Source organism: Leopardus geoffroyi, chromosome C2 (genome assembly GCF_018350155.1).
Source record: "Leopardus geoffroyi isolate Oge1 chromosome C2, O.geoffroyi_Oge1_pat1.0, whole genome shotgun sequence".
Classification (NCBI taxonomy): domain Eukaryota; kingdom Metazoa; phylum Chordata; class Mammalia; order Carnivora; family Felidae; genus Leopardus; species Leopardus geoffroyi.
This window is the reverse complement of record NC_059333.1, coordinates 58,806,243-58,828,681: the sequence shown is the minus strand read 5'-3', so window position 1 is coordinate 58,828,681 and position 22,439 is coordinate 58,806,243. Positions and strand designations below refer to the sequence as shown.

The 22,439-nt window shown below is 44.1% G+C and overlaps 2 protein-coding genes across 11 annotated transcripts in view; one reads left to right on the top strand and one right to left on the bottom strand.

Annotated features, from left to right (window-relative positions):
- The first annotated feature begins 1,708 nt into the window (after nt 1-1,708).
- GCSAM (germinal center associated signaling and motility) lies at nt 1,709-17,934 on the top strand. 4 transcript variants are annotated; one of them, XM_045502027.1, is made up of 6 exons: nt 1,710-1,871; nt 9,201-9,245; nt 10,499-10,545; nt 12,740-12,768; nt 13,663-13,897; nt 17,591-17,934. In XM_045502027.1, exons 1-6 carry the CDS (start codon nt 1,843-1,845, stop codon nt 17,677-17,679), a joined length of 474 nt encoding a protein of 157 aa, XP_045357983.1. In that variant the 5' UTR covers nt 1,710-1,842; the 3' UTR covers nt 17,680-17,934. The 4 variants fall into 4 exon arrangements, with proteins under 4 accessions (XP_045357984.1, XP_045357983.1, XP_045357981.1 ...); XM_045502025.1 differs by having other exon boundaries at nt 13,660-13,897; XM_045502028.1 differs by lacking the exon at nt 9,201-9,245 and having other exon boundaries at nt 1,709-1,871; nt 13,660-13,897.
- Nucleotides 17,935-18,872: 938 nt separating this feature from the next.
- CC2H3orf52 (chromosome C2 C3orf52 homolog) overlaps nt 18,873-22,439 on the bottom strand; it is a 35,871-nt gene continuing 32,304 nt past the window's right edge. For 6 of the 7 annotated variants that reach the window (XM_045502023.1, XM_045502020.1, XM_045502019.1 and 3 more), the window contains one exon: nt 18,873-20,355. In XM_045502023.1, coding sequence (XP_045357979.1) covers nt 20,308-20,355 — 48 coding nt within the window. In that variant the 3' untranslated portion in view covers nt 18,873-20,307. The remainder of the gene's footprint in view (nt 20,356-22,439) is intronic. The other variant, XM_045502022.1, reaches the window with a different exon arrangement.

Genomic DNA, 22,439 nt, shown 5'->3' with positions numbered 1-22,439 from the left:
AGAGTTCTGTGTATGTTCTGGATAAATTCTTTTTATCAGATATATGTTTTGTTAATATTTTCTATTGGTCCATGGGGTGACTTAGTTTGTTTTAAACTTTTCTTGCTTTAAAACAAAGTTCCCCCTTTGATTTTTTTTCCAAGACTACAAAGTGTTTTAATAAATTTAGGAATCTGAAGTGAAAAATTCCCATGGCCTGACCGTAATTGCAGACAGGGCTTCCCCAGAGCTCAGTGCTCTCATTGACCAATGGCTTCTGGTGAAGGCCAGTAGCCCAATTCCTTCAGAAGAATTTATCCTCGATTCTGACTGGCCTAAGAATTAAATTGACATGAGACAAATTAACAGGAGAAAAACAAAATTGAACAACACGTATATCTCCCATATACAAGGGAGAGACCCAGAGAAACTAAGTAACTTCCCCAAATGACTGGAGCCATAACCTTAAATACCATTTTCAGATAAAGACAAAAGAAAATGTTGGGGTAGAGAGTCCAAGCAGGAGGAAAATGCACAGTAAACTAGGGTAATGCTGCTATGCAGATTTAATTGCCTTCTGCCTTAGTAACAGTTTCTGGAGATTTAGCGTCCCCCCCCCCCCACCTGACACCCTTACACCTGGAGATTTCCCTTGTAAATGTAAATGTCTGTTGCAGTTGGGTAATTTCCACTTGATTTTCAGAGCTTGTTTTATGTCTGAAGTTTTTTTTTAAGTTTATTTATTTGGAGGGGGGGAGCAAGACACAGAGAGAAGCGAGAGAGAGAGAGAGAGAGAGAGAGACCCAAGCAGACTCCAAGCTGTCAGCACAGAGCCCGATATGGGACTTGAACTTACAAACTGCAAGACCATGACCTGAGCTGAAATCAAGAGTCAGGTGCTTCACCGACTGAGCCACCCAGGTGTCCCTGTGTCTGAAGCTTCTTAAAAATAACTGATGTGATTTTGGAGTCGCAGGGGGTGTGGGTCCACAGCCAACAGCCAAGAAAGGATTCTTAAGACGTCTTTGGTGCAAAAAGGTGATTTTCTTAAAACGTGGGGAAAAGACCCACGGGCAGGAAGATCTGCCCCGGGATTGTGAGGAGGGACTGATTATATACTTTGGAGTTGGGGAAGGTAAAGGCAAGGGGAAGTTTCCAAAGGATTTTCATATGCTGAAGAAGACTCAAGGGATACTGGAGGCCTCACTTTTGTCAGTCAAGCTAAGGTTGTTTTTCCCTCTAGCAAAGCCTTAACATTAAGGCAGTAGGAGTTCCTGGAGAAATATGATCCTCTGCCTGCCTCAAGTGTTTGTCGATGGGCTGCAGGTTCTAAGGAAACTTAAATTTATCTGCATATCCTTTTGCCTTTGTTTCCCATGTCATAACCAGCTTAAAATAGCTAATATGCCAGGGGTGCCTGGGTGGTGTAAGCATCAGACTTGGTTTCAGCTCAGGCCATGATCTCTCGGTTTGTAAGTCCGAGTCCCCCACCATGCTCTGGGCCAAGAGCCTCCGTGGGATTCTCTCTCTGCCTCTCCCCTGCTCATGCTCTCTCCCATTCTCTCACAATGAATAAATAAACTTTGGGGGAAAAAATAATCAACACACTGAAGAGGCGTACCTTAGGGTGGCATAATTTGCTCACCTTTGCCATCTCTGACATTTTAGGAAGTTGTTCATGTGTGCACCTCAGACTCTCCTCCTCCTGGGGTCCTCCTCCCTGCTGCAGGGAGGAACACTTCTCATTTCAGCTCTCAGCTCTCTGCACTGGTGGCCGAGCTCCACAGCAGCCTGTAAGTCAGGGAGCTGCCCTCGCTAGAGCTGCAGATTGGCTGAGGGGAAGTCACCAGGAGACCTGAGAAAATGGGGAACTCTCTGCTGAGGAAAAACAGGTGAGTCCAGACTCCCCAAGGGAAAGCAGGAGAGATGGGGCAGAGGAACGCAGCCAGAAAGAGAAAAAGAGGTTTTTGGGTGAGGGGAGGGAACTGGGTAAAGAACTGAGAAACATGAAGCGCCTCTAGGTATCAGACACTAAGTTCAATTCCTTATGGGTTTGGCCTTCTCCCCAGAATCAGTGCGAGCAGCTGGTGGAGAACAGCTGAAAGGCAGAAGGACTTTATCAAGGGAAGTCAGGGCAGTCAACCATGACTTCAGAAATGGAACAACTTTCTGAGGGCTGGGAGGGGATGTTCTCCTGAGCTCTCAACACCTGCAGGGAGCTCAAAGACACCACTATATATATATATATTTTTTAATTTACATCCAAGATAGTTAGCATATAATGCAACAATGATTTCAGGAATAGATTCCTTAATGCCCCTTACCCATTTAGTCCATCCCCCCTCCCACAGCCCCTCCAGTAACCCTCAGTTTGTTCTCCATATTTATGAGTCTCTTCTGTTTTGTCCCCCTCCCTGTTTTTATATTATTTTTCTTTCCCTTCCCTTATGTTCATCTGTTTTGTCTCTTAAAGTCCTCATACGAGTGAAGTCATACGATTTATGTCTTTCTCTGACTGACTAATTTCGCTTAGCATAATACCCTCCAGTTCCATCCACATAGTTGCAAATGGCAAGATTTCATTCTTTTTGATTGCCGATTAATACTCCATTGTATATATATACCACATCTTCTTCATCTATTCATCCATCGATGGACATTTGGGCTCTTTCCACACTTTGGCTATTGTTGATAGTGCTGCTATAAACATGAAGGTGCATGTGTCCCTTCGAAACAGCACACCTGTATCCCTTGGATAAATGCCTAGTAGTGCAACTGCTGGGTCTTAGGGTAGTTCTATTTTTAGGTTTTTGAGGAACCTCCATACTTTTTTCCAGAGTGGCGGCACCAATTTGCATTCCCACCAGCAGTGCAAAAGTGTTCCTCTTTCTCTGAATCCTTGCCAACATCTGTCCTTGCCTGAGTTGTTAATGTTAGCCATTCTGACAGGTGTGAGGTGGTATGTCATTGTGTTTTTAATTTGTTTTCCCCTGATGATGAGTGATGTTGAGCATTTTTTTCATGTGTCGGTTGGCCATTTGGATGTCTTCTTTGGAGAAATGTCTATTTATGTCTTTTGCCCATTTCTTCACTGGATTATTTGTTTTTTTGAGTATTGAGTTTGAGAAGTTCTTTATAGATTTTGGATACTAACCCTTTATCTGATATGTCATTTGCAAATATCTTCTCCCATTCCATTGGCTGCCTTTTAGTTTTGCTGATTGTTTCCTTCTCTGTACAGAAGTTTTTTATCTTGATGAGGTCCCAGTAGTTCATCTTTGCTTTTGTTTCCCTTGCCTCTGGAGATGTGTTGAATAAGAAGTTGCTGCAGCCAAGATCAAAAAGGTTTTTGCCACTTTCTCCTCGAGGATTTTGATGGCTTCCTGTCCTACATTTAGGTCTTTCATCCATTTTGAGTTTATTTTTGTGTCTGGTGTAAGAAAATGGCCCAGGTTCATTTATCTACATGTCACTGTCCAGTTTTCCCAACACCACTTGCTGAAGAGACTGTCTTTATTCCACTGGATATTCTTTCCTGCTTTGTCAAAGATTAGTTGGCCATATGTTTATGGGTCCATTTCTGGGTTCTTTATTCTGTTCTATTGATCTGAGCATCTATTTTTGTGCCAGGACCATACTGTCTTGATGATTACAGCTTTGTAATAGAGCTTGAAGTCTGGGATTATGATGCCTCCCTCTTTGGTTTTCTTTTTCAATATTGCTTTGGCTATTCGGGGTCTTTTCTGGTTCCATATACATTTTAGGATTATTTATTCTAGTTCTGTGAAGAATGCTAGTGTTATTTTGATAAGTATGGTCTACTTTGTTTTATTGCTAATACAAGCTATTTGTACTTTGAAGAAATTAGCCCTTTTCTCTTACTACAAAAAATATTTTTTCTGTATATCTCATGCCATGCAGATATTTTATGTTTGCTTACTATCTTTTTAAATGTTTATTTATTTTGAGAGAGAAAGCGTAGGGGGGAGGGGCAAAGAGAGAGGGAGACAGAGGATCTGAAGCAGGCTCTGTGCTGACATCACAGAGCCCAATGTGGGGCTCAAACTCACGAACCATGAGATCATGACCTTAGACAAAGTCAGATGTTTAACTGACTGAGCCACCAGGCACCCCTGTTTGCTTACTATTTCTTAAACATAACTGAATTAAATCTAGAAATCTCCTTGTTTTCTACCAATTTATGCTTAAAATTCTTTCCCCTTCTTAAGACAAATCCACAGTATAATTTTTTGTTTGTTTTATTGCTTTACATGCAGCCCCATACATTCACTATATGGTGTCAAATACACACACACACACACACACACACACACACACACATTTTTTTCCCAAGTAGTTAATCAGTTGCCTCAGCATCTTCATTTCCATGCTAATTTAAAATATCTCCCTTAGAGGTGTCCGGGTGGCTCAGTCAGTTAAGCATCCAGGAGTCTTGATTTAGGCTCAGGTCATGATCTCATGGTTCACAGGGTAGAGTCCTATGTCGGGATTTTGTCTCTCACTTTCTGCGCATCCACTCACCCCGTCTTAAAATCAAAAATCTTAAAAAAATAAAAATAAATAAAATGTCTCCCTTAATATAATTTTTTAAGGTCTTATATTTATATTTACTGGGATGTGATTTTCAACTTCACCATCCAATCAGCACACCCCCATCATGGTTCTCCAGACCGGATTTGTTACAAAAGCCATGGAAATCCCACCCCCACCCTCACTGAGCAGAGTGAGAGAACCTAGTTCTCTATGAGAGGAGCTCAGAGTCTTACTTACTGACTGGTGGTCCTCAGACAAGTTGCTTAACATTTTCAGCCTTAGTTTTCTCATTGGTAAAAAAAAAATAGAATCATTATATCTACCTCATGGAATTAGTCTGAGATTAAATGAAATATATACAATGTATGTGTTACATACATGTAGTGTGTGTGTGTGTGTGTGTGTGTGTGTGGAGAGAGAGAGAGAGGTTGAGAGAAAGTAATAAACAAACATAAGTAGTATTTTTTAGTTTCTTTTTCTCTATACTCTCAATTCTCCACAAATGGAAAAAAATGGTTATACAGAAGAAACCTAACCCAAACAATTAATAGATTTTTCTTTATTTAATCCTTTTTTCTCCTCTTGTCCCCTGTTCTCTGCCTTGGTGCTGTAAAAGATGATGATTTACATGAGACAAAGCCAGTACCTTTCCCCATCCCTGTATACAGTCCTGAATGTTGTGCCCAGCAGATAGACTTCTCTATATACTGATACTCTCATGGTCACCATAAGGAATCCCGGCCATGTGGGAACAAATGATTTAGGACTGGTTGTGTATGGAGGTTGTTGGAGAATGTTGGTGGGCTGTTGCCATGGCAATGGAGAAACCATCAAATAAAAGGCTGCCATTTACATTGAGGAGGGGCTGTGAACAGATCTGAGGGCAACAAGCAGAAGCCGAGGCGATTCTGGGGCTACACACAAATGGCGGTTGGAAAACTTGTGAATTGAAGTGGGAAGCCTGGAAAGGAAGTACTTAGCTTATTCCTGATAGATTGGGTCTTAGGGGGCAACAGAATACTCATAAGATAACCTGGTCTGGAAAATCATACCTTCAAACAGAGAACATCCAGGTGAGAACAAATCCAAGAAACCTCCCGGCCTTTGCCCATGAAGAGTGAAGTCTGTCAGGTCCTGAACTTCACATACTCCACACGGAGCACCTTACTTAGACCCAGCATCAGTTGTAATAACAGTAAATGTGAAGACAAGACAAAAACACTTTGAACCTTTGGAGAGGAGATGTACTAGGAACCTAGTGTGATCCCCAGCAACTAGAAATAAGATCGCTATTTCCTGCTGTCTCTGTTCGTTTAACGCAAGTCCCTTTGTGCTCAAGCTCCATCCTGGCCATTCCATTTGAAGCTCAAAGTTTCTATTTCTGAGGTGACCACATCTCCCACATCATCACGATTGGTGAAAGGTTTGTGGAGAGAGACACTTGCAATTATCCTGATGCTGTTAAACCAAGACTCTTCTGACTACTCCCTTTGAGTGTCAGGCAATCACTCAAATATGAAACTAGTGTCTCGGGGTCCAAGAATCCCAAAGGGTGGCAAAACCAGTTGTTTTGTGGCCCATAGGGTTATCTGCACTTTTCCTATGGTTTCAGGAGAAGCTTTTGAAAGAATATCAGTTAAAAAGCTACCACTGACCCAAAGCTTCTGTTAGGAGTTAGACGCCCAAAGACTCCCCACGCCCCCAGCAGCATACATTTCTTCAGTGCAAGCTCAGGGTCACATATTTGGGGGATATCATTGGACATATGTTAAAGCACACAGTCCAAAGAATGAAACAGACCAGAAGGGCCATGGCCATTATAACAAGGGAGAGACTGGGTGGACCAGGGGGCCAGAGAAGTTTTGTGTAAGAGACAGGAGCCTGGAATTGCTGGCACATAGCCTGGTGTCATAGAGACGCATCTGGCCTCCTTCAGGGAGGTTCTCTGAACCCATCCCAGACCAAAGCATCCAAGCTGAAGAGCAAGAATGTGTTACAGAAAAGTTGAGTGGGGGAAATAACCAGTTTAAAAATAACTTTTGCCCGCATTTAACTTTATTTAACCCTTACAATTCCATGAGGTAAGCAGGGGAAGTATCTTCATTTTACCGATGAAGAAACTGGCTCAAGGTTTCCAGAGACACTGACTAACTCAAACTTGAATGTCTTTTCTCATCTTCCAAATCTGCTCCGTGAACCAGATTTCTTAGCAATTGGTGAGATTCCTTGGTTTCCTTCTAGCGTTTCTTTAGCCACAGAAACAGGAGATATAAACAAATGGCCGAAAGTAGCCCAAAGGGGAGGAATAACTACAGCCAACGCCTTTCAGCCCCCAAATTCTGATGGTACATAGACCCGAGGGGTTGTCAGAACACTCAGCCTTGCTGACGCCCACAGCTTCTCCTCTCCTGCCCTTTCCAAGGGAACTCCTTGGGAAGATCACTAGGGATGATATCTCTGAGTGACATTTTACACTTTACATAGTGTTACTGGTACATGCAATACTTTATAAAGGACCCTCACATTTAACTATGTAGGCAGCTGACTATGACTCAAATTCAGAAAGATGCCCAGAATGATACTTAGACTTCAGGCTGGATATCTGACCACAAAAAGATCCTGGGCCTTTCTGCCATAAAATAGATCACAAGTCCTGTTGATTTACCTATGCCTTGAATCAAGGAGGTAGATTTGAGGATCTGAGCCAGTTAGAGATGCTCTGTTCTTGGCTACTCATTCTTTTATGAAATACCTATGGAAAATAGATTTACTGTGTGCTCCATACTGTGGCATGTGCTGGCAAATAAATATGGTCCCCAGCTCTATGACACTAATGTTCTCGTGTAGGATGTCAACAAATGAACTGTTAAATAACAAAATTTAACCAAGTAAATTTGAAAAGCTAGTCGTCTTTATTAAACGATTCATTAGTCAGGCAACACTTCATCTAGCAAGTCGAGAGGCTCTCCAAGGAGTTACACAAAATGGAAAGTTTTTATAGAAGAAGGATGGGAATTAGGACCACCTGGGCGGCTCAGTCAGTTAAGTGACTGACTCTTGATTTCGACTCCAGTCATGATCTCACGATTTGTGGGATCGAGCCCTGAGTCAGGCTCTGTGCTGACCACGTGGAGCTGGCTTAGGATTTTCTCTTTCCCTCTCTCTTTCTCTCAAATAAATTAGTAAATATTAAAAAAGAATAATAAAGTGAAGAAACTAAATTTTAAAAAAGTTATTAGCGGGGTACCTCGGTGGCTCAGTTGGTTAAGCTTTTGACTTCATCTCAGGTCATGATCTCCTGGTTTGTGAGTTTAAGCCCCGAGTTGGGCTCTCTGCTGTCATCATGGAACCTGCTTCAGATCCTCTGTCCCCCTCTCTCTCTACCCCTTCCCCTCTCATACTATATCTCTCTCAAAATAAATATAATAATAAAATATTAAAAAAGTTATTAGCAAAAGAAAAGAACTATTTCTCGGGGTGCCTGAGTGGCTTAGCTGGTTAAGCATCCAACTTTCGATTTTGGATCAGCTCATGATGAGCCTCATGTGGGGCTCCGCCCTGGGCATTGAGCCTGCCTAAGATTCTGTCTCCCTCTCCCTTCATCCCTCCCTCTCCCCTGCCTTAAGCACGTTCTTTCTCTCTACCTCTAATAAAAAAAAAAAAAAAAAAAAAAGAATTATTCCAGGCGAGGCCACTTTCCAAGGGGAAAAGCAACGTGTCTTTATCAGGCAGATTATCTCACTTTTTTACGGGGATGGAGAGGGCCCAAGTGACAGACTCATTGGCATAGATTAAAGAACTCCTGGCTGACGGGTTAAGACTACATTTCTGGAGGAGGTTGAAACTGCAATTAAAATATATATTAAAGGGCACCTGTGTGGCTCAGTCATTAAGCATCTGACTTTGGCTCGGGTCATGATCTCACAGTCTGTGAGTTCAAGTCCCACATCGGGTGAGCCCAAGACCCACTTTGAGTAAAACACGATCTCCACTTCGAGTGAGCCCAATTTCTCTCCCTCTCTCTCTCCCCACTCTCCTCTCTCTCTCTCCTTCTCCCCCTCCTGGGATTCTTTCTCTCTCTGCCCCTCAATCAATTGTGCCCCCCCCCCAAGAAAAATTATGTATTAAGCACCAGTTTGAGAATTCAGTCTAAGTGACACCATTTTGGGCTTGTGTTGTTTTGAGGTGTTTTTTTTTTTTTTTTCAAAAGAACAATTATAATAATATGGTATAAATCGGAGAAATTCAGAGTGCTGTAGAACTCTATATAAATATTATATAACCTATACCTGAAAGAAATCTCTAAAATGTCCATGTACTTATACCTTGATTTCCTAGAGATAACTCACATGTCCTTCATCACAAGAGTCCAAGCAAATCATTAAAATCAGTCATGAGCAAGCCCTTTCCCTTTGCTGGGAATACAGCCGAAAGTCCCTTCCCTGATTAGGAGTTGATAAGCATCATCTTCATATTTCAAAAGGTCAGTTAATGTCCTGGAAGGAAGGAGTCATTCTAGCATGCTAAATGTGTCCAAGTCATCTACAATAAATACTGTCTTGGGGTAAGAAAAAAGGTTTTTCACAGAAATGGCAAAGGGAAGAGAGTCACCTAACAAAGCTGCAGAAACCAACATTGTGATTTGTGTCATCTCACGGTTATTTTAGATGCTGGGACTGCTACATTGCTGAAGGTTGTCTCTGCCTTCCGTGGTGAGTGGAGAATTATTTCATGAGTTATTTCCTTAAGTGTGGTTTCAATGTGGTATTTGCTTTAAATCACCTGTAACTGCCCACTGTCTGTGGCCACAGTGGAAGCCTGTCACTACCTGGACACAGTCATCTGAGAGTCAGTCAGGGAAGTGACAATTTGAGTTTGGTGAGAAACAGGAACAATAGTCTTGATAAGTGCTCCTCAAACGGGAAAGCCTCAGAAGCAAGAATTAAACTGGCTACAATGCAGAGAAAGACCCTTGAATCCCACCGCTAGCCCCAGAATCCCCATGTACAGAAGCATACATTTCTGTCCCTTACAGCCAGGGTGGTCATATAATTCATCCTCTGCACTGAGAAAGCTTTGAGAGTGAAAGAGACCCTAAAAATAGTTTAGGGTCCCTAAATGACTGATAAGGACGTTAACTAGGCCATCTAAGCAAAGCAGAACACACAGTCATGCTCCTTGGAGTATATGTCATCATCTCTGGAGATGATAAGGAGCATCCATTACATTTATACTGTGTTTTTCTGGGGTGGGGGCGTCATCTCTACAGAGCAGTTACCTCTGTGTTCATATGGGAGCTGTTTTTTTGCTTGTTTGCTTGGAGATCACAGACTGAGCTTGGGGTTGGGACTGGAAATAACCTTGGCTCCTTATCTCACATGATATAAAAGAAATTGAGATTTTGTTAGAAGAAAACATCCTCCAATACCTATAACATCATCATGATTCTCCATTTATAAACCAATTCCACCTCAGCCTTAGAAAAAGGAGAAGAGGGGCGCCTGGGTGGCGCAGTCGGTTAAGCGTCCGACTTCAGCCAGGTCACGATCTCGCGGTCCATGAGTTCGAGCCCCGCGTCGGGCTCTGGGCTGATGGCTCAGAGCCTGGAGCCTGTTTCCGATTCTGTGTCTCCTTCTCTCTCTGCCCCTCCCCCGTTCATGCTCTGTCTCTCTCTGTCCCAAAAATAAACGTTGAAAAAAAAAAAAATTAAAAAAAAAAAAAAAAAAAAAAAAAAAAAAAAAAAAAGAAAAAGGAGAAGGGAGGAGAAAGACACACACACAAAGGTGTAGATTTCTCCTTGATCTTATCCTTCCTTTTTCTTTTTATCTATCTTCGTTTGCCTCTATGCTGAAGGGGGTATACCTTTAACAAATGAAAGACTCAAAGATAAGGTTTTAGAGTTGAGTGTAATTTCCTTGGAGAGTTGCTGAACACTGAACCAATTTTCTTTCTTTTCTTTTTTCAGGAAAAAAACACACGGTTTAGAGGCAAAGCCGGATTCCGATAAGGAGAGTAAGTCATTGCTTTCTCTTTCCTACTTTTGATAGACTTACATTTCCAATTGCCCTTTCTCCGCGCTTCCAAAGCTCCCTGGGCATTATTTCCAGTGTAATACCTTCCACATCAGTCTGAGTCATTTGTCCAGTTGCTGGTCTCCGTCTCCACTAGACTGTGAGCTCATTGAATCAGGAGCTGGTGACTCCATATCTCCCTGAGGTCTGGAAGCTGAAGGGGTTAACTGGGAACAATAACTGGAGAGCCAGAGGTGCCAGGTGCTTCCAAGAGACTACAAGGAGGCCAGTGCGGGCACAGAGAGCACTCAGGAGGGGCACGGCCTTGTGGTCAAGCTTAGGACTGGGGCTTTTGTCTTGAGAACCGCAGGACTATTTTAAAGAAGGGTGGGTGTGATGGTGTTAGCCTTAAAAGACATCGCCTGGGTGGCTGTGCAGAGAACTAATTGTGTTAGGGAGTGGCAAGAACAGATGCTGGAAGATCACTTAGGAGGTGAGGCAACGGTCTCTGGAGACAGAACAGGACTGAAGCCAAGAAGAAGGAATTCGAGAAGGAGAGGGTAGCGAATAGCATCACGTGTGAGAAAGAGAGAAAGCATAGGCATGAGGACAGGCCACTGGATCTCTAAAGAAGAAAACTGAAGGAGTTTTGACTTTGCCTTCCTGGGTTGAAAGAGCGGAGCCTAATTCATTCACTCTGAGTCTTATCAACTAGTTTTGTAAAGTATGAAAAAGGAATAATATGGCCCTCCCATCCCTAGTGTCACCAGGGGAATCATGGGTTCCTGGAAACCCCAATCTCCATCAGAGCCAAACCCGGTAGAAATAAGACCTCTAATTCCAAAACTTGCAGGCTTTTCTTTCTTTTTTTTTTTTATTTTTTTTTTTATGTTTACTTTTTTATTTTTGAGAGAGAGAGAGAGAGAGAGCGTGAGTGGGGGAGGAGCAGAGAGAGAGAGAGAGAGAGAGAGAATCCGAAGCAGGCTCCAGGCTCTGAGTTGTTAGCACAGAGCCTGACGCGGGGCTCAAACCCATGAACCCTGAGATCATGACCTGAGCTGAAGTCGGACGCTCAACCGACTGAGCCACGCAGGCGCCCCTCGGAGACTTTTTTTGTAGTGATAATCAGGGACGTCCCAGATGGCCATGGGAATTTATGGAGATAAGAGCATCCGGGATGTCAGTCCTGAGGAAATGCAAATCCATAATAATAAATCAAGTGGCCTGCAAGGGCTTACCCACCTTCTGTGTAGGATGGCGCCATGCAGCTTCCGTGGGAAAGCTCACGTTTGCTGATCGAGCTGATGTGTTTGTGAAGGGGGGAGCAAGTCCATTTGCCTCTTTACTGAGGGGCCAGAGCCAGTTGGTTTTAAATAAACTGGTTTTTGATAAACTGGCCTGCTTTTGTTTGTATCTGCTAGCAAATTCAGGAATGGGAAGGTTCAATTTAAGAGTTTGCTTCTGAAGGGGCACCTGGGTGGCTCTCTTCGTTGAGCATCCAACTCTTGATTTCAGCTCAGGTCATGATGCCTCGGTTGTGGGATCAAGCCCAAGTCAAGCCCCAAGTCAAGCCTTGAGTAGGGTCCCTACGTAGGCATAGAGCCTGCTTAAGATTCTCTCTCTCCCTCTGCCCTCTCCCCCACTCATGCTCTTTCTCTGCCTCTTCAAATAAAAAAAAGAAAAAAAAAGAAAGAAAGAAAGAGAGAGAGTTTCCTTCTGTCAAGCTTTTCTTGAGCACCAGCCCCCGCATGACGGCCATCCCCTCACCTGCGTAGACACCACAGCCCTCCTTTGCATGGTGGATCCTCTGAGGCCCTGGTCTGTCCCCTACGCTAGCCTGTGAGCCCCTTGAGGACAGGAAATGTTTCTGATTTTTCTTTGTCTCCACAGTGCTGGTACATGCGGGTCTGCAATGAATTTTGTATGAGGGATGGAGGGAATTGTGATTTCCTTTCCAATGCCCCACCGAATGTGTGTCCCTCCATGCAGCCTCTCAGCCCCAGCACGGCTCTGCTGTATCTTGTTTAGATAGTGCCGTCACTCCCCAGGGGTGTGCTGCAGGTCAGGGTAGCCTGATGGGCTATCATGTGGCTCTCTGGCTGCTTATATCCAAGTGTTTGCCCCGCCACTCCCCATCCTCTGTCCTCAAATCTCCCCGTGACCCGAAATTCATTGAGTGTATTTTCTTTCTCCAGATACAGAAATGTCATCTGCTCCCATCCAGGTAATGCAAACATCTCTGAGCCTTTTTCTGAGATGATGACGGAAATGCGGACACCCCAGATGGCAGAAGTTGGCCTCCAAGACCCCTTCAAAGCTCGATATGAAAGAAAAACTTTAGGTGCCAATGCTTGTTAGCCCAGGACCCTGTACGGGGCCCGAGGGCAGCAGCAGCTGCCACCACTGTTGTTATACGTCTTATTGAAAGGAACTAATACACACGGAGTCCTTTGTTGGCACCAGTGTGCTGAGGGCTTTGCCTGTAGTGTCCATGTAACTGTTACAGCAACCCTCTAAGATTGGCACTATGATTCCCTCTGTTTTACAAATGAGAAAACTGAGAGATTGAGTGATATTCTCCCAAAGCCAGACAACTGACAAGAGGGGCAAAGACATGATTCAAAACCAAGCCTCCGTCCCAGATCCAGGCTCTCCCTCTTAGATTTGCTGCTTTGCTTTTTATCTCCTGAGATGCCGCTGACTAGGAACCTCTCTTGAGTGGTTTCCCTTTTTAATAATGCCAAAGTGTCTAGAACGAGTGGTTAAATATCATAACCCAGCCATGTGAAGGTATCCTCAGATTGTTCTGTTATGTATGAATAGGCTGCCTTCAGGGCCTGAGATTTGGGAATTACACGGAGTGGTCAGGGGTCACTCTGGAACATGGAGCAGAGAAGACATGCCTGAGTAGGCCGAATACTCCAGAAAGCATGAGCTCTCTGGTGGCCTGGGCTAGGGGTTGGAGTGGGGACAGCCATTTAGGAAAAACATCTAAGAGATGGGGGGAGAGATGGTCATGGAAGACAGACTTTGCCCAAGGTCAGGTCTGGGTTGAGCCTAGAGTATAAAGGGAATGGCAAGAAACCCACTGTTGACGAGGCTCTTTTTTCACCAGCAGGATAATGCTGACCAGAGCTCCTTAGAAGATCTCTCCTACACCCTCATCAATCACAGCGTCCTCGGAAGAAGGTCATCAGGGATCTCTGGGGCATACTATGAGAACATTTCCCCCAACACCAAGAGACCCAGGGAGTTCTTGAGAAGAACCGAGACGTCGTATGCACTTCTCCATGTGCCTTCCTCCCCAAGGCATTTGCCCTCCCCAGAAAATGAATATGAACTTCTCACTCCTGGTAAAATCTCCTTCCACTCCCTGCGTCAGCCACATCCGCCTATGTTACCTTCTGAGATTCGGGTTTCTTGTTTAAAATGAAATAGACCAGAACTTGTCTAATTACCAGTAAATAAAAGCTGGGGGTATGGGGATCTGGTTGAAGCAGGCATGGGGCACAGAGCCCTTAAGGGGCACACGCACGGGCACACACACATACACACACACACACGCCACCCCTTTCTACAGGGATCTCTGCAGAATGTGGTTTACAAACCACAGGCATCCTTAGATCCTACTCAATATTCATCCCACAAAGACCAACCACTTATCCTAAACACCACTCTTTGAGAAGGGAGTGGCCATCTTTGATTCCAAATGGCTTTGGGAATTGGCTGCTTTGCTCAGTGGTGGGAGGGCCTTCTTGGTCTTCCACAGCTGGGAGCATCACAAAGAGTCTGCTCCTGTGTCCAGGTTCTTCTCATAAAATGTCTACATAATTGCCTTCTGAAGTCACAAGGAAGCATTACCCATCATACTAAGCATGCCAGGGGGGTCTACTCATTCCACACGTGGGCCCAACTCTTCACCTGGAGCCTTCAGGGGGCGGGGGGAGGAGGGGGAGGCTGGGTGCGTTCCTCTCACTCCACACCACTCAGCGATGGTCTTTGCATAGTGTCCTTTGACTTGTTGGCCCTCATGGCTTTGTCGGTTACATGGGTTGAATCAGTAAGTTCTAGGCCAGGTTTTTATATAATTTTTAGTATAATTTTAATCCATATTTTAAACCTTGTATTTCTCCCTAGAAATATCTTAATAAGAAAATCATAGCATTAGAGCATGGAAGAGTACAAAGACCTATGGAGACACTCTAATGCCACCATCCCTTTTTCGCTCAGAGAGGATAAGGAGGCCAATGCAACTTTGCAAGTTACTGACAAAACTTTATCCAGAGCCCGATTTCCTGGCTCCCGATTCCACACTCTTCCAACATACTACATAGAAGAGCCTCTATTTAACTGTATGATGTATATGTGGATTAATTCATATGTCATGTATAAAATAATAATAAAATGTCTCCATGGGAAAAATAACACCCCCACACACATACCCCTTCTCCAATGAGCCTTTCTCTGTATGTTCTATTTTTCCTAATTTTTTTCTCATTGTTCCTAGAATTCTGTCTACTCCCTAAAACAGGGGTCAGTACACTGTGGCCCACAGGCCAAACCTGACCTAGTGCCTTTTTTTTTTAATAAGTAAATTGTTATTGGAACACGGCCATGCTTATACATGTTCATACTGTCTATGGCTGCTCAAACACAGAAGACTTGAGTCGTTGTTGACACACACTGAGGTCCTGCAAAGCCAAAAATATTTATTTTTTTGCCCTGTTCAGGAAAAAAAAAAAAAAAAAGTTTGCAGACCCCAGGCCTAAATGATCATATTTGGAGAGAAACTCAACACAAATGTGTTTGGGTTTTGTAACTCATAAGAGCCGATACGAGTAAACTGGCATGAAAATATTAAACCACAATTTATATGAGACCAAGAATAATTAGCAAATTAGCCTATTTCTATATTCACACCTGTGTTCTCAACTTCCTGTTTTATTTAAGCCACGGCCATTGTCCTAATTTTAGGGATGTTAAAACAGCAAGAAGTTTGTTGACAAGGTAGTGGATACGTTATGTGTTTAATCACTGTTTTGACCCCAAAACTAACCAAGGTTAAATAACTGCTATTTAAAATGTGCTAAATGCCAATGAGGTTAATAAATCTGGTCCCATGAGGCTGGATGTGCCAACACAGGTTTGCTGAGACTTCAGCCAGTTGGTGGGCTTCAGCTAAGAGCCAATCACATCTGGGCATCTTGTCCTCTGCTAACTTCCTGTTTTCAACAAAGTTCTCTCACATGGAACTCTAACTTTGACCCTTGGCCAGGGTTCACTTAGGGGAAAGAGTGTGGACATTACAGTCAGATAATGATTCAAATCCTGGTTCTACGTCCTTCTCCCTCTATGACCTTGAGCATGTAACTTGAAGGCTCAGCTTTAACACCCATCAACAGGAGGGTTGCATCTAATGTATGTAGTTGATTTACCACAGACCCTGAATAAATTATCTCAAAGAGCAAAGAGAAACAAAAAAACTTCACGATGTCTGAGGAAAATCACGTGTTGATGTGCTTGATGATCAGGGTCACCCAGCTCTCCTCCAGGGAGAGAGAAACACAATCGCTGGGTTTTATACTGGAATTTTTCATTTGGACTTTGGACCTTTACTGAAGTTGACCGGTTTATAACTTTTTAGTACAATGGAAGTTATACAAATTTGAGTCTTATCCGTGAAAGTATTATTTGTCCCAAATAGTATACACCTTTTATCAGCAATACATTAAGCATAAATGCTTAACCAAAGAAATTTGTTCTTATGGTGACATTTAGAGGGATTACAGAAGGGAATTATTTTTGAGCAGGAGAGCACTTTGGGAGGGCTTTGGAATCCCTACTATGTCTGTATATAATGCTGATCTTGTTTTCCATGGATTTCAGGATTTCTGATGAAAGCTGTGAAGCCCTTTTTCCTGAAAATGCACACACACACACACACACACACACACACACTATGTTACACAATTTAGGTTGTAGAGGTCATCCATCAGGGAAAGAATTCCTGTGTTCTGGATAAGATACTGAGGTTGAGGATCTAAACTGCTCCTTGAGGGAGCACAGATATAATCAGAAAACTCCCTTCCCCTCGCCGGTCTCACACCTGTACATGGCCAGTACACAGAGGCACATTTCATACAGCCACTGCAGGTTTGGTGGTTTCCGTTTTATGTTCAGAGTAGCATCTATAAATAATCCCTTAACCCGTGAGTAAATTCTTATTCAGAACAGAAGAGAGGTACAAGAAAAGGGCAGGGTCAGGAAAATCTACCGTTGACAATAAATGCAAACGCTGACATTTTTAGGACAACCGCAGGTGACGGGTGCTTCGAATACTCGCAGGAATGGAAGGGCATAGGTAGAACAGGACAGATGAGTCCCCAGGTTACCGCAGGAGCCTTCAGAGAGAAGGAGATTCTGCTCACATTTCTCTGACTCTGTTCTTTTTCAAGCCAGCCTCTTGTGTTCAGAAAGTAACTTGAAAGTCATTTGATCTGAGCATACCTCAGTTCTGCCATCTGTTAAATGGGTCAGTATAAGTTCTTCCCCCTTTTAGACAGAGGGTGCTTTTTGCAAGGCACTTGGGGAAGCACTGAGTGGTCTTTATCATCCCAGAGAGTCTTCTACAGTCTGATGGTGACACCTGTCAACCCATCCCTTCCCCCCTCACCGCCTGTGCTCTTTGTGGCTTCCCAGACATCAGCCAAGCCTGAACTGAGCAGGACCTTGGGGTGCCTGCCAAAGTCGGAGGCCACTGATGGTGTGCAGTTGCCCCATGGGCTGGACTTTGCCCCCCAAAATGGTGGAACTCTAAGCTCACTCTTTGCTCTCTCCAGACCTCGGTTTCCTAAATAGATGATGAGGGGACTACCTTCTGAGGCTAAGAATACATGGTCTCTAACGATAACCGAAAGGTGAAAGGATGTCTGAGGATACCATTGCCATCAGCGCAGTGACAGCATGAATTAGTTATTTTAAAGCAATGAAACAGTAATAGGAGCAGAGAAGGGAAGGCTCAGAGAGACTTCTCTCGTTTTTCTCAGCACTGACCAGACTCTGGATGGAGCAGGAGTCCATGCAGAGCCCACATCTAAAAAAGACAAAACGTGAACCTCATCCTCAGAAGACATAAACACGTGTAAAGGAAAGCAAATATATTTACTCAAACCCCACTGGTGTATGCTGACCACTCGTTTCTCTGACTGCCCACAACCCTACAGTTTGTCTTTATTTTTCAAACCGGGCTGTTTTTTTCCTGCTGTTTCCCACTTGGTCTGTGCAGAGTCTCAATGCCTAACAAGACCAGCAGCTTCTTTTCTTGTAATCGGTCTCTCTTGTAATTGTTTGCAAAGCACATTAAAAAAAAAATCTACAGAACTAAGTTAAATTGAGAGGCAAAAAAGAATTGGACACATGGGTAGAATTTTTCTTGGGAATAGGAGAAGGGGCACATCCCACTGATCTGGCTGTCTCTTTCCTGTCCCTAAGTGACTTCCAGAAAAGATCGGTTTCTCTTTTTTTTTTTTTTTAATTTTTTTTAACGTTTATTTATTTTTGAGACAGAGAGAGACAGAGCATGAACGGGGGAGGGTCAGAGAGAGGGAGACACGGAATCTGAAAGAGGCTCCAGGCTCCGAGCTGTCAGCACAGAGCCCGACACGGGGCTCAAACTCACGGACCGAGAGATCATGACCTGAGCCCAAGTCGGCCGCTTACCCGACTAAGCCACCCAGGCGCCCCGGTTTCTCTTCTTAAATCTTTCAATTGCTTCACAGTTGTTGAAACCTTATCATGCACCAGGCATTGTGCTCACCGTTAAGATGTGTGGCGACCCATAAACTCATCTCCAATTGCAGAATAGTGTATACGTGAGTGCCATTTTTTTTCCAGACACTTCAACATGCTTTAGTCACAAAGTTCAACTCTTTCCACAGCACATGAACCAAAGAGCCACACCTCTGGAAAGTCTTCTGTGTGATTCACAAGGGGTCAAAACCCAAGAAAAGGTACTTGCCTCTCAGGAGAAGGGAAAACCACACCATCCTGTCTCCACACAGGAACAGGTCCTTCCTTCTGGCCCCAGGCCCTTGAGACACCTGGTCCTACTGGGAGAGCCCTGGGAGGAACTGGAAGGTAGAGAGAGGGCCCCTCCCCGCTCTCACTGGCACGGAGGACCCAGCCCACCCCAGCCCATCCAGCTCAGTCTTACTCAGAAGGGGAAGCTGCCCTCAGGGAAATGAAAAAAATCACTTCCAACACCATTAACTGCAAGAAAATGCCAGCTGAAATCATGGCCCTGGAGAGTCAACAGCTACGAAGCAATAGTAATGTGACAATGACCACGCAAAAATAATTTATTGTAAATATTTTTAAATCCTTCTCCATTAAAGTTACTCATTACATTCTACAAAGTACAAACACACTAAGATTTACATTTGACATGTAAAAAATAAAGAGGAAGGGAAATTCACCTATTTTGCTAGTTTAAGGAACTATCCTCAAAATGGCACACCAAGTTTACAATAAATGCACCCTCTAATTAAATAAGACAGCAAATTCACATTTTCCAGAGTCCTGGATCTCAAAAAGACCAAGGCAAATCTGGCCTGACACGCACCATTTGGACACAACCCCATATACAATAGCCCCTCATACTGATGTCCACCCACAGCCAATTTAACTGAGACACCGGGGCTAAGACTCTTATTATATGATCACAACACTCTCTCTTGGAAAGTTTCCAGCAAATCAATTTTCCCCACGAAACAAATACTGTGCTTCCTCGTGCTAGGCAATTCTGTACCCACAGATGATCAACACAGTCACTAATGCTCCCCTCAGCCTGCAAACAAGTTGGCATTAAGCCTCCAACAGTTTCTTTCCAACAGAGAGTTGGAAATTGCTTCAAACCATCTTCAATAAGATAAACCATCATTGCCTGAAGACACGGAGTTTTATAGGAAGGCCAGTAACATTGGACAATAAAAATCCCGGGGGTAGTATCTACAGCACAGGGCTAGGCAGCCTTAATGTTTCTCGGATGGAAGTGTGACAAACTGTAAATTGGCAAAACTATCCCAAATGATAGTTGTGTGTTCAAACCCCCAAGCTTATAGGGACCCACTTTCCAAAAGTGGGGTTCAGGAGTCACGGGAGCAATAAGAAGACGGGAAATAAACACGCGTGGTATTTCCGTAGCCATACATAATGCAGCGATAGCGGATAATGTGGCCAAGGCCGGTTTGCAGGTCACGACATAGACACAGAACTCTGCCGCTCTGGTCTTGTCCAGTGCCTTCCTCACAGTCTTGCTTGGAGGTAGATCAAATATCACATCGGGAGTGGGGGAATGGGAGGGGATTTCAGAGAGCGAGGGGCTCAGTTGTCCCTCACCCCTGCCTACCTACTGTGTTCTCTTTCCACCTGAGGAGATCCCGCCTCAAGGGTCACCTTTGCACTAAAGAGAAAGTGTCCACATGTGGGTGGGGGCAACCAGTGCTCCAAGAATAGCAGTAGCCCCACGTGGCAAGCTCCGCCCACCTACCCCGTTACCCCCCCACCCCCCACCCCCAACCCCACTGCGGGCTTCCTGCCTCTGTCAAGGCTGAACCCAGCCACAGTAGCTCGCAGGTGCTGTTTTGCTGGAGACGGAGCCAGACCTCATAAACGCAGAATGGGGGGGAGAGGCCATTGCCAGTCCTTCCACGTTAATTCACAGGATCCCTTCTGGAAAATGACATGAATTCTCTCATCCCCAAACTCAGTGGAGCACTGCTTTCAGATACAGACATGTATCCACCGCTTCATTCTGAAAAGAAAATACAAACGGAAGTCATTAATTTTTTTAAATCATGATTATTGTACAGATTTATGCTTTCATTTTATTTCACTGGGTTCGAAAATAAACTCTTATGTAAACTTGAAATGCCTATAAATCCCTAACAGAGGAAGTTTTCTCTTCGGTCAATACACACACGTATCTCTGAATGCTTTTCTTTTTTTTTTTTTTTTTTTTCTTAAATTTTTATTTTTATTTGATTTTGAGAGAGAGAGATAGCCCCCAAACTGGGGAGGGGCAGAGAGAGAGAGAGAGAGAGAGAATCCCAAGCAGGCTCCACACCATCAGCATGAGCCCAATGCAGGGCTCGAACTAACCAACCAGGAGATCATGACCTGAGCCAAAATCAAGAGTGGGACCTCAACTGACTGAGCCACCCACGTGCCCCTGAATGCTTTTCAAAACGCAGATAACCCGTTGCTCATTCATTTGGGTATGATTCACGATAACATTTTGTTGAAGCCTTTTGGGTGCTGAGGACATTTAAATGATGTCCGTTTTCACAATCTATTAGCCTCTAGCTAATAGATATCTACTAGCCTCTAAATTTTCAGTGTGTTAAATGGTATACAATAGACTGTGAGCAAGTCTGATGAGGGAAATGGCGTGGACCTGGCCTGACCAAGGTGGAGATGCCCATGCAAGGACCTGAGGACCATCACATGGAGGGTCCGTGCACTGCCACAGGGTCCTCACAGTTGACATTTGGGGCTGGACAAATCTTTGCAGTAGTGTAGCAGGATTCTAGAGAGTCGTGACACTGAGGCTTTTCTTTCCAGGAAGCAACTTCACCCATGCCGGCGCCGCTTAGCTGGGTTCGTACCCGAAGCACTGAGCCCCGAACGGCAGGTAGCGTAGTTTTTTATATACATTTTCTATTTCTTTGTCTCCCTATATGGTCACACACAAACATGCAGCCTGATTGAGTGGTCTCATGCTATAGGGTCATGAGGGATGTTGTCACGCATGCGTCCAGCCAGGTTGCCTTGAGGTTTTGGTTTTTTTTGTTTTTTTCCCCCACAGGGGAAAAACCTCTACCACAGTAGAGAGGGGCCCTGTGCCTTGTAAGATGGTCAGACACTGGTATCTAGATGCTAGATGCTAGTATCTCACATACGCACCCAGTCGTGACAACCAAAAACATCGGCAGACATTACCAGCTACCCCGAGGGGGCAGTGGAGGGGCAAAACTGCCCCCACTTGAGAATTAGTGCCTCTTGGCTAAACTTTCCAAGATTCCGGGAAAATCAATACACAACCTAAGCGATTTTCCTAGATACCAAGCAGTCCTGTCAAAACCGGAACTCACACGTTGGCTCCTCTGCCAGCAGCCAGCTCATCAGTTTACCCCCAAAATGTGCAAACAGGATTCACTCTTCTCACTGCCTGCAGCGTTTTCCTCTTTTCTCTCACACAAATCTGGCTTTTGCCTTCATTTAGTCTAGCTGAGTCCTTCACATATGCGAAAACAGTACAAAATAACTACTCCAGGTCAAGATGTCTAAAATAACTTGTGCTGCCATTTTACATTTGTAAAACAGACTGACCCCTGCCCCATCCCCAGGCCCCCAAACACCCATAAAGTGAAGGAGCTCAAAAATAGCGGAAGGGCGAGGTGGATGCTATGTGACCTAAGTCAGACGGAGAAAGGCAAAATGTTGCACGATCCCCCTTACACGTGGAATGTAGGAAAAACAAACTCATAGAAAAAGAGACCAGATGGGTTGCAGAGGGAGAGGGCCGGGTGAAGGTGGTCAAAAGGCACAAACTTCCAATTGTAAGATAAATAAGTTCTGGGGGTGGAATGTACAGCATGAGGGCTAGAGTTAACACTGCTGTGTGGTACCTTTGAAAGTTGCTAAGGGAATCAATCCTAAAAGCTCTTATTACGTGGGAAAATTTTTTTTTAAGTTTACATATTTTGAGAGAGAGAGAGAGAGAGAGAGAGAGAGAGACTGGGGAAGGGGCAGAGAGAGAGGGAAAGAGGGAGAATTCCAAGTAGGCTCTGCACTGACAGTGCAGGGCTTGAACTCACGAACTGTGAGATCATGACC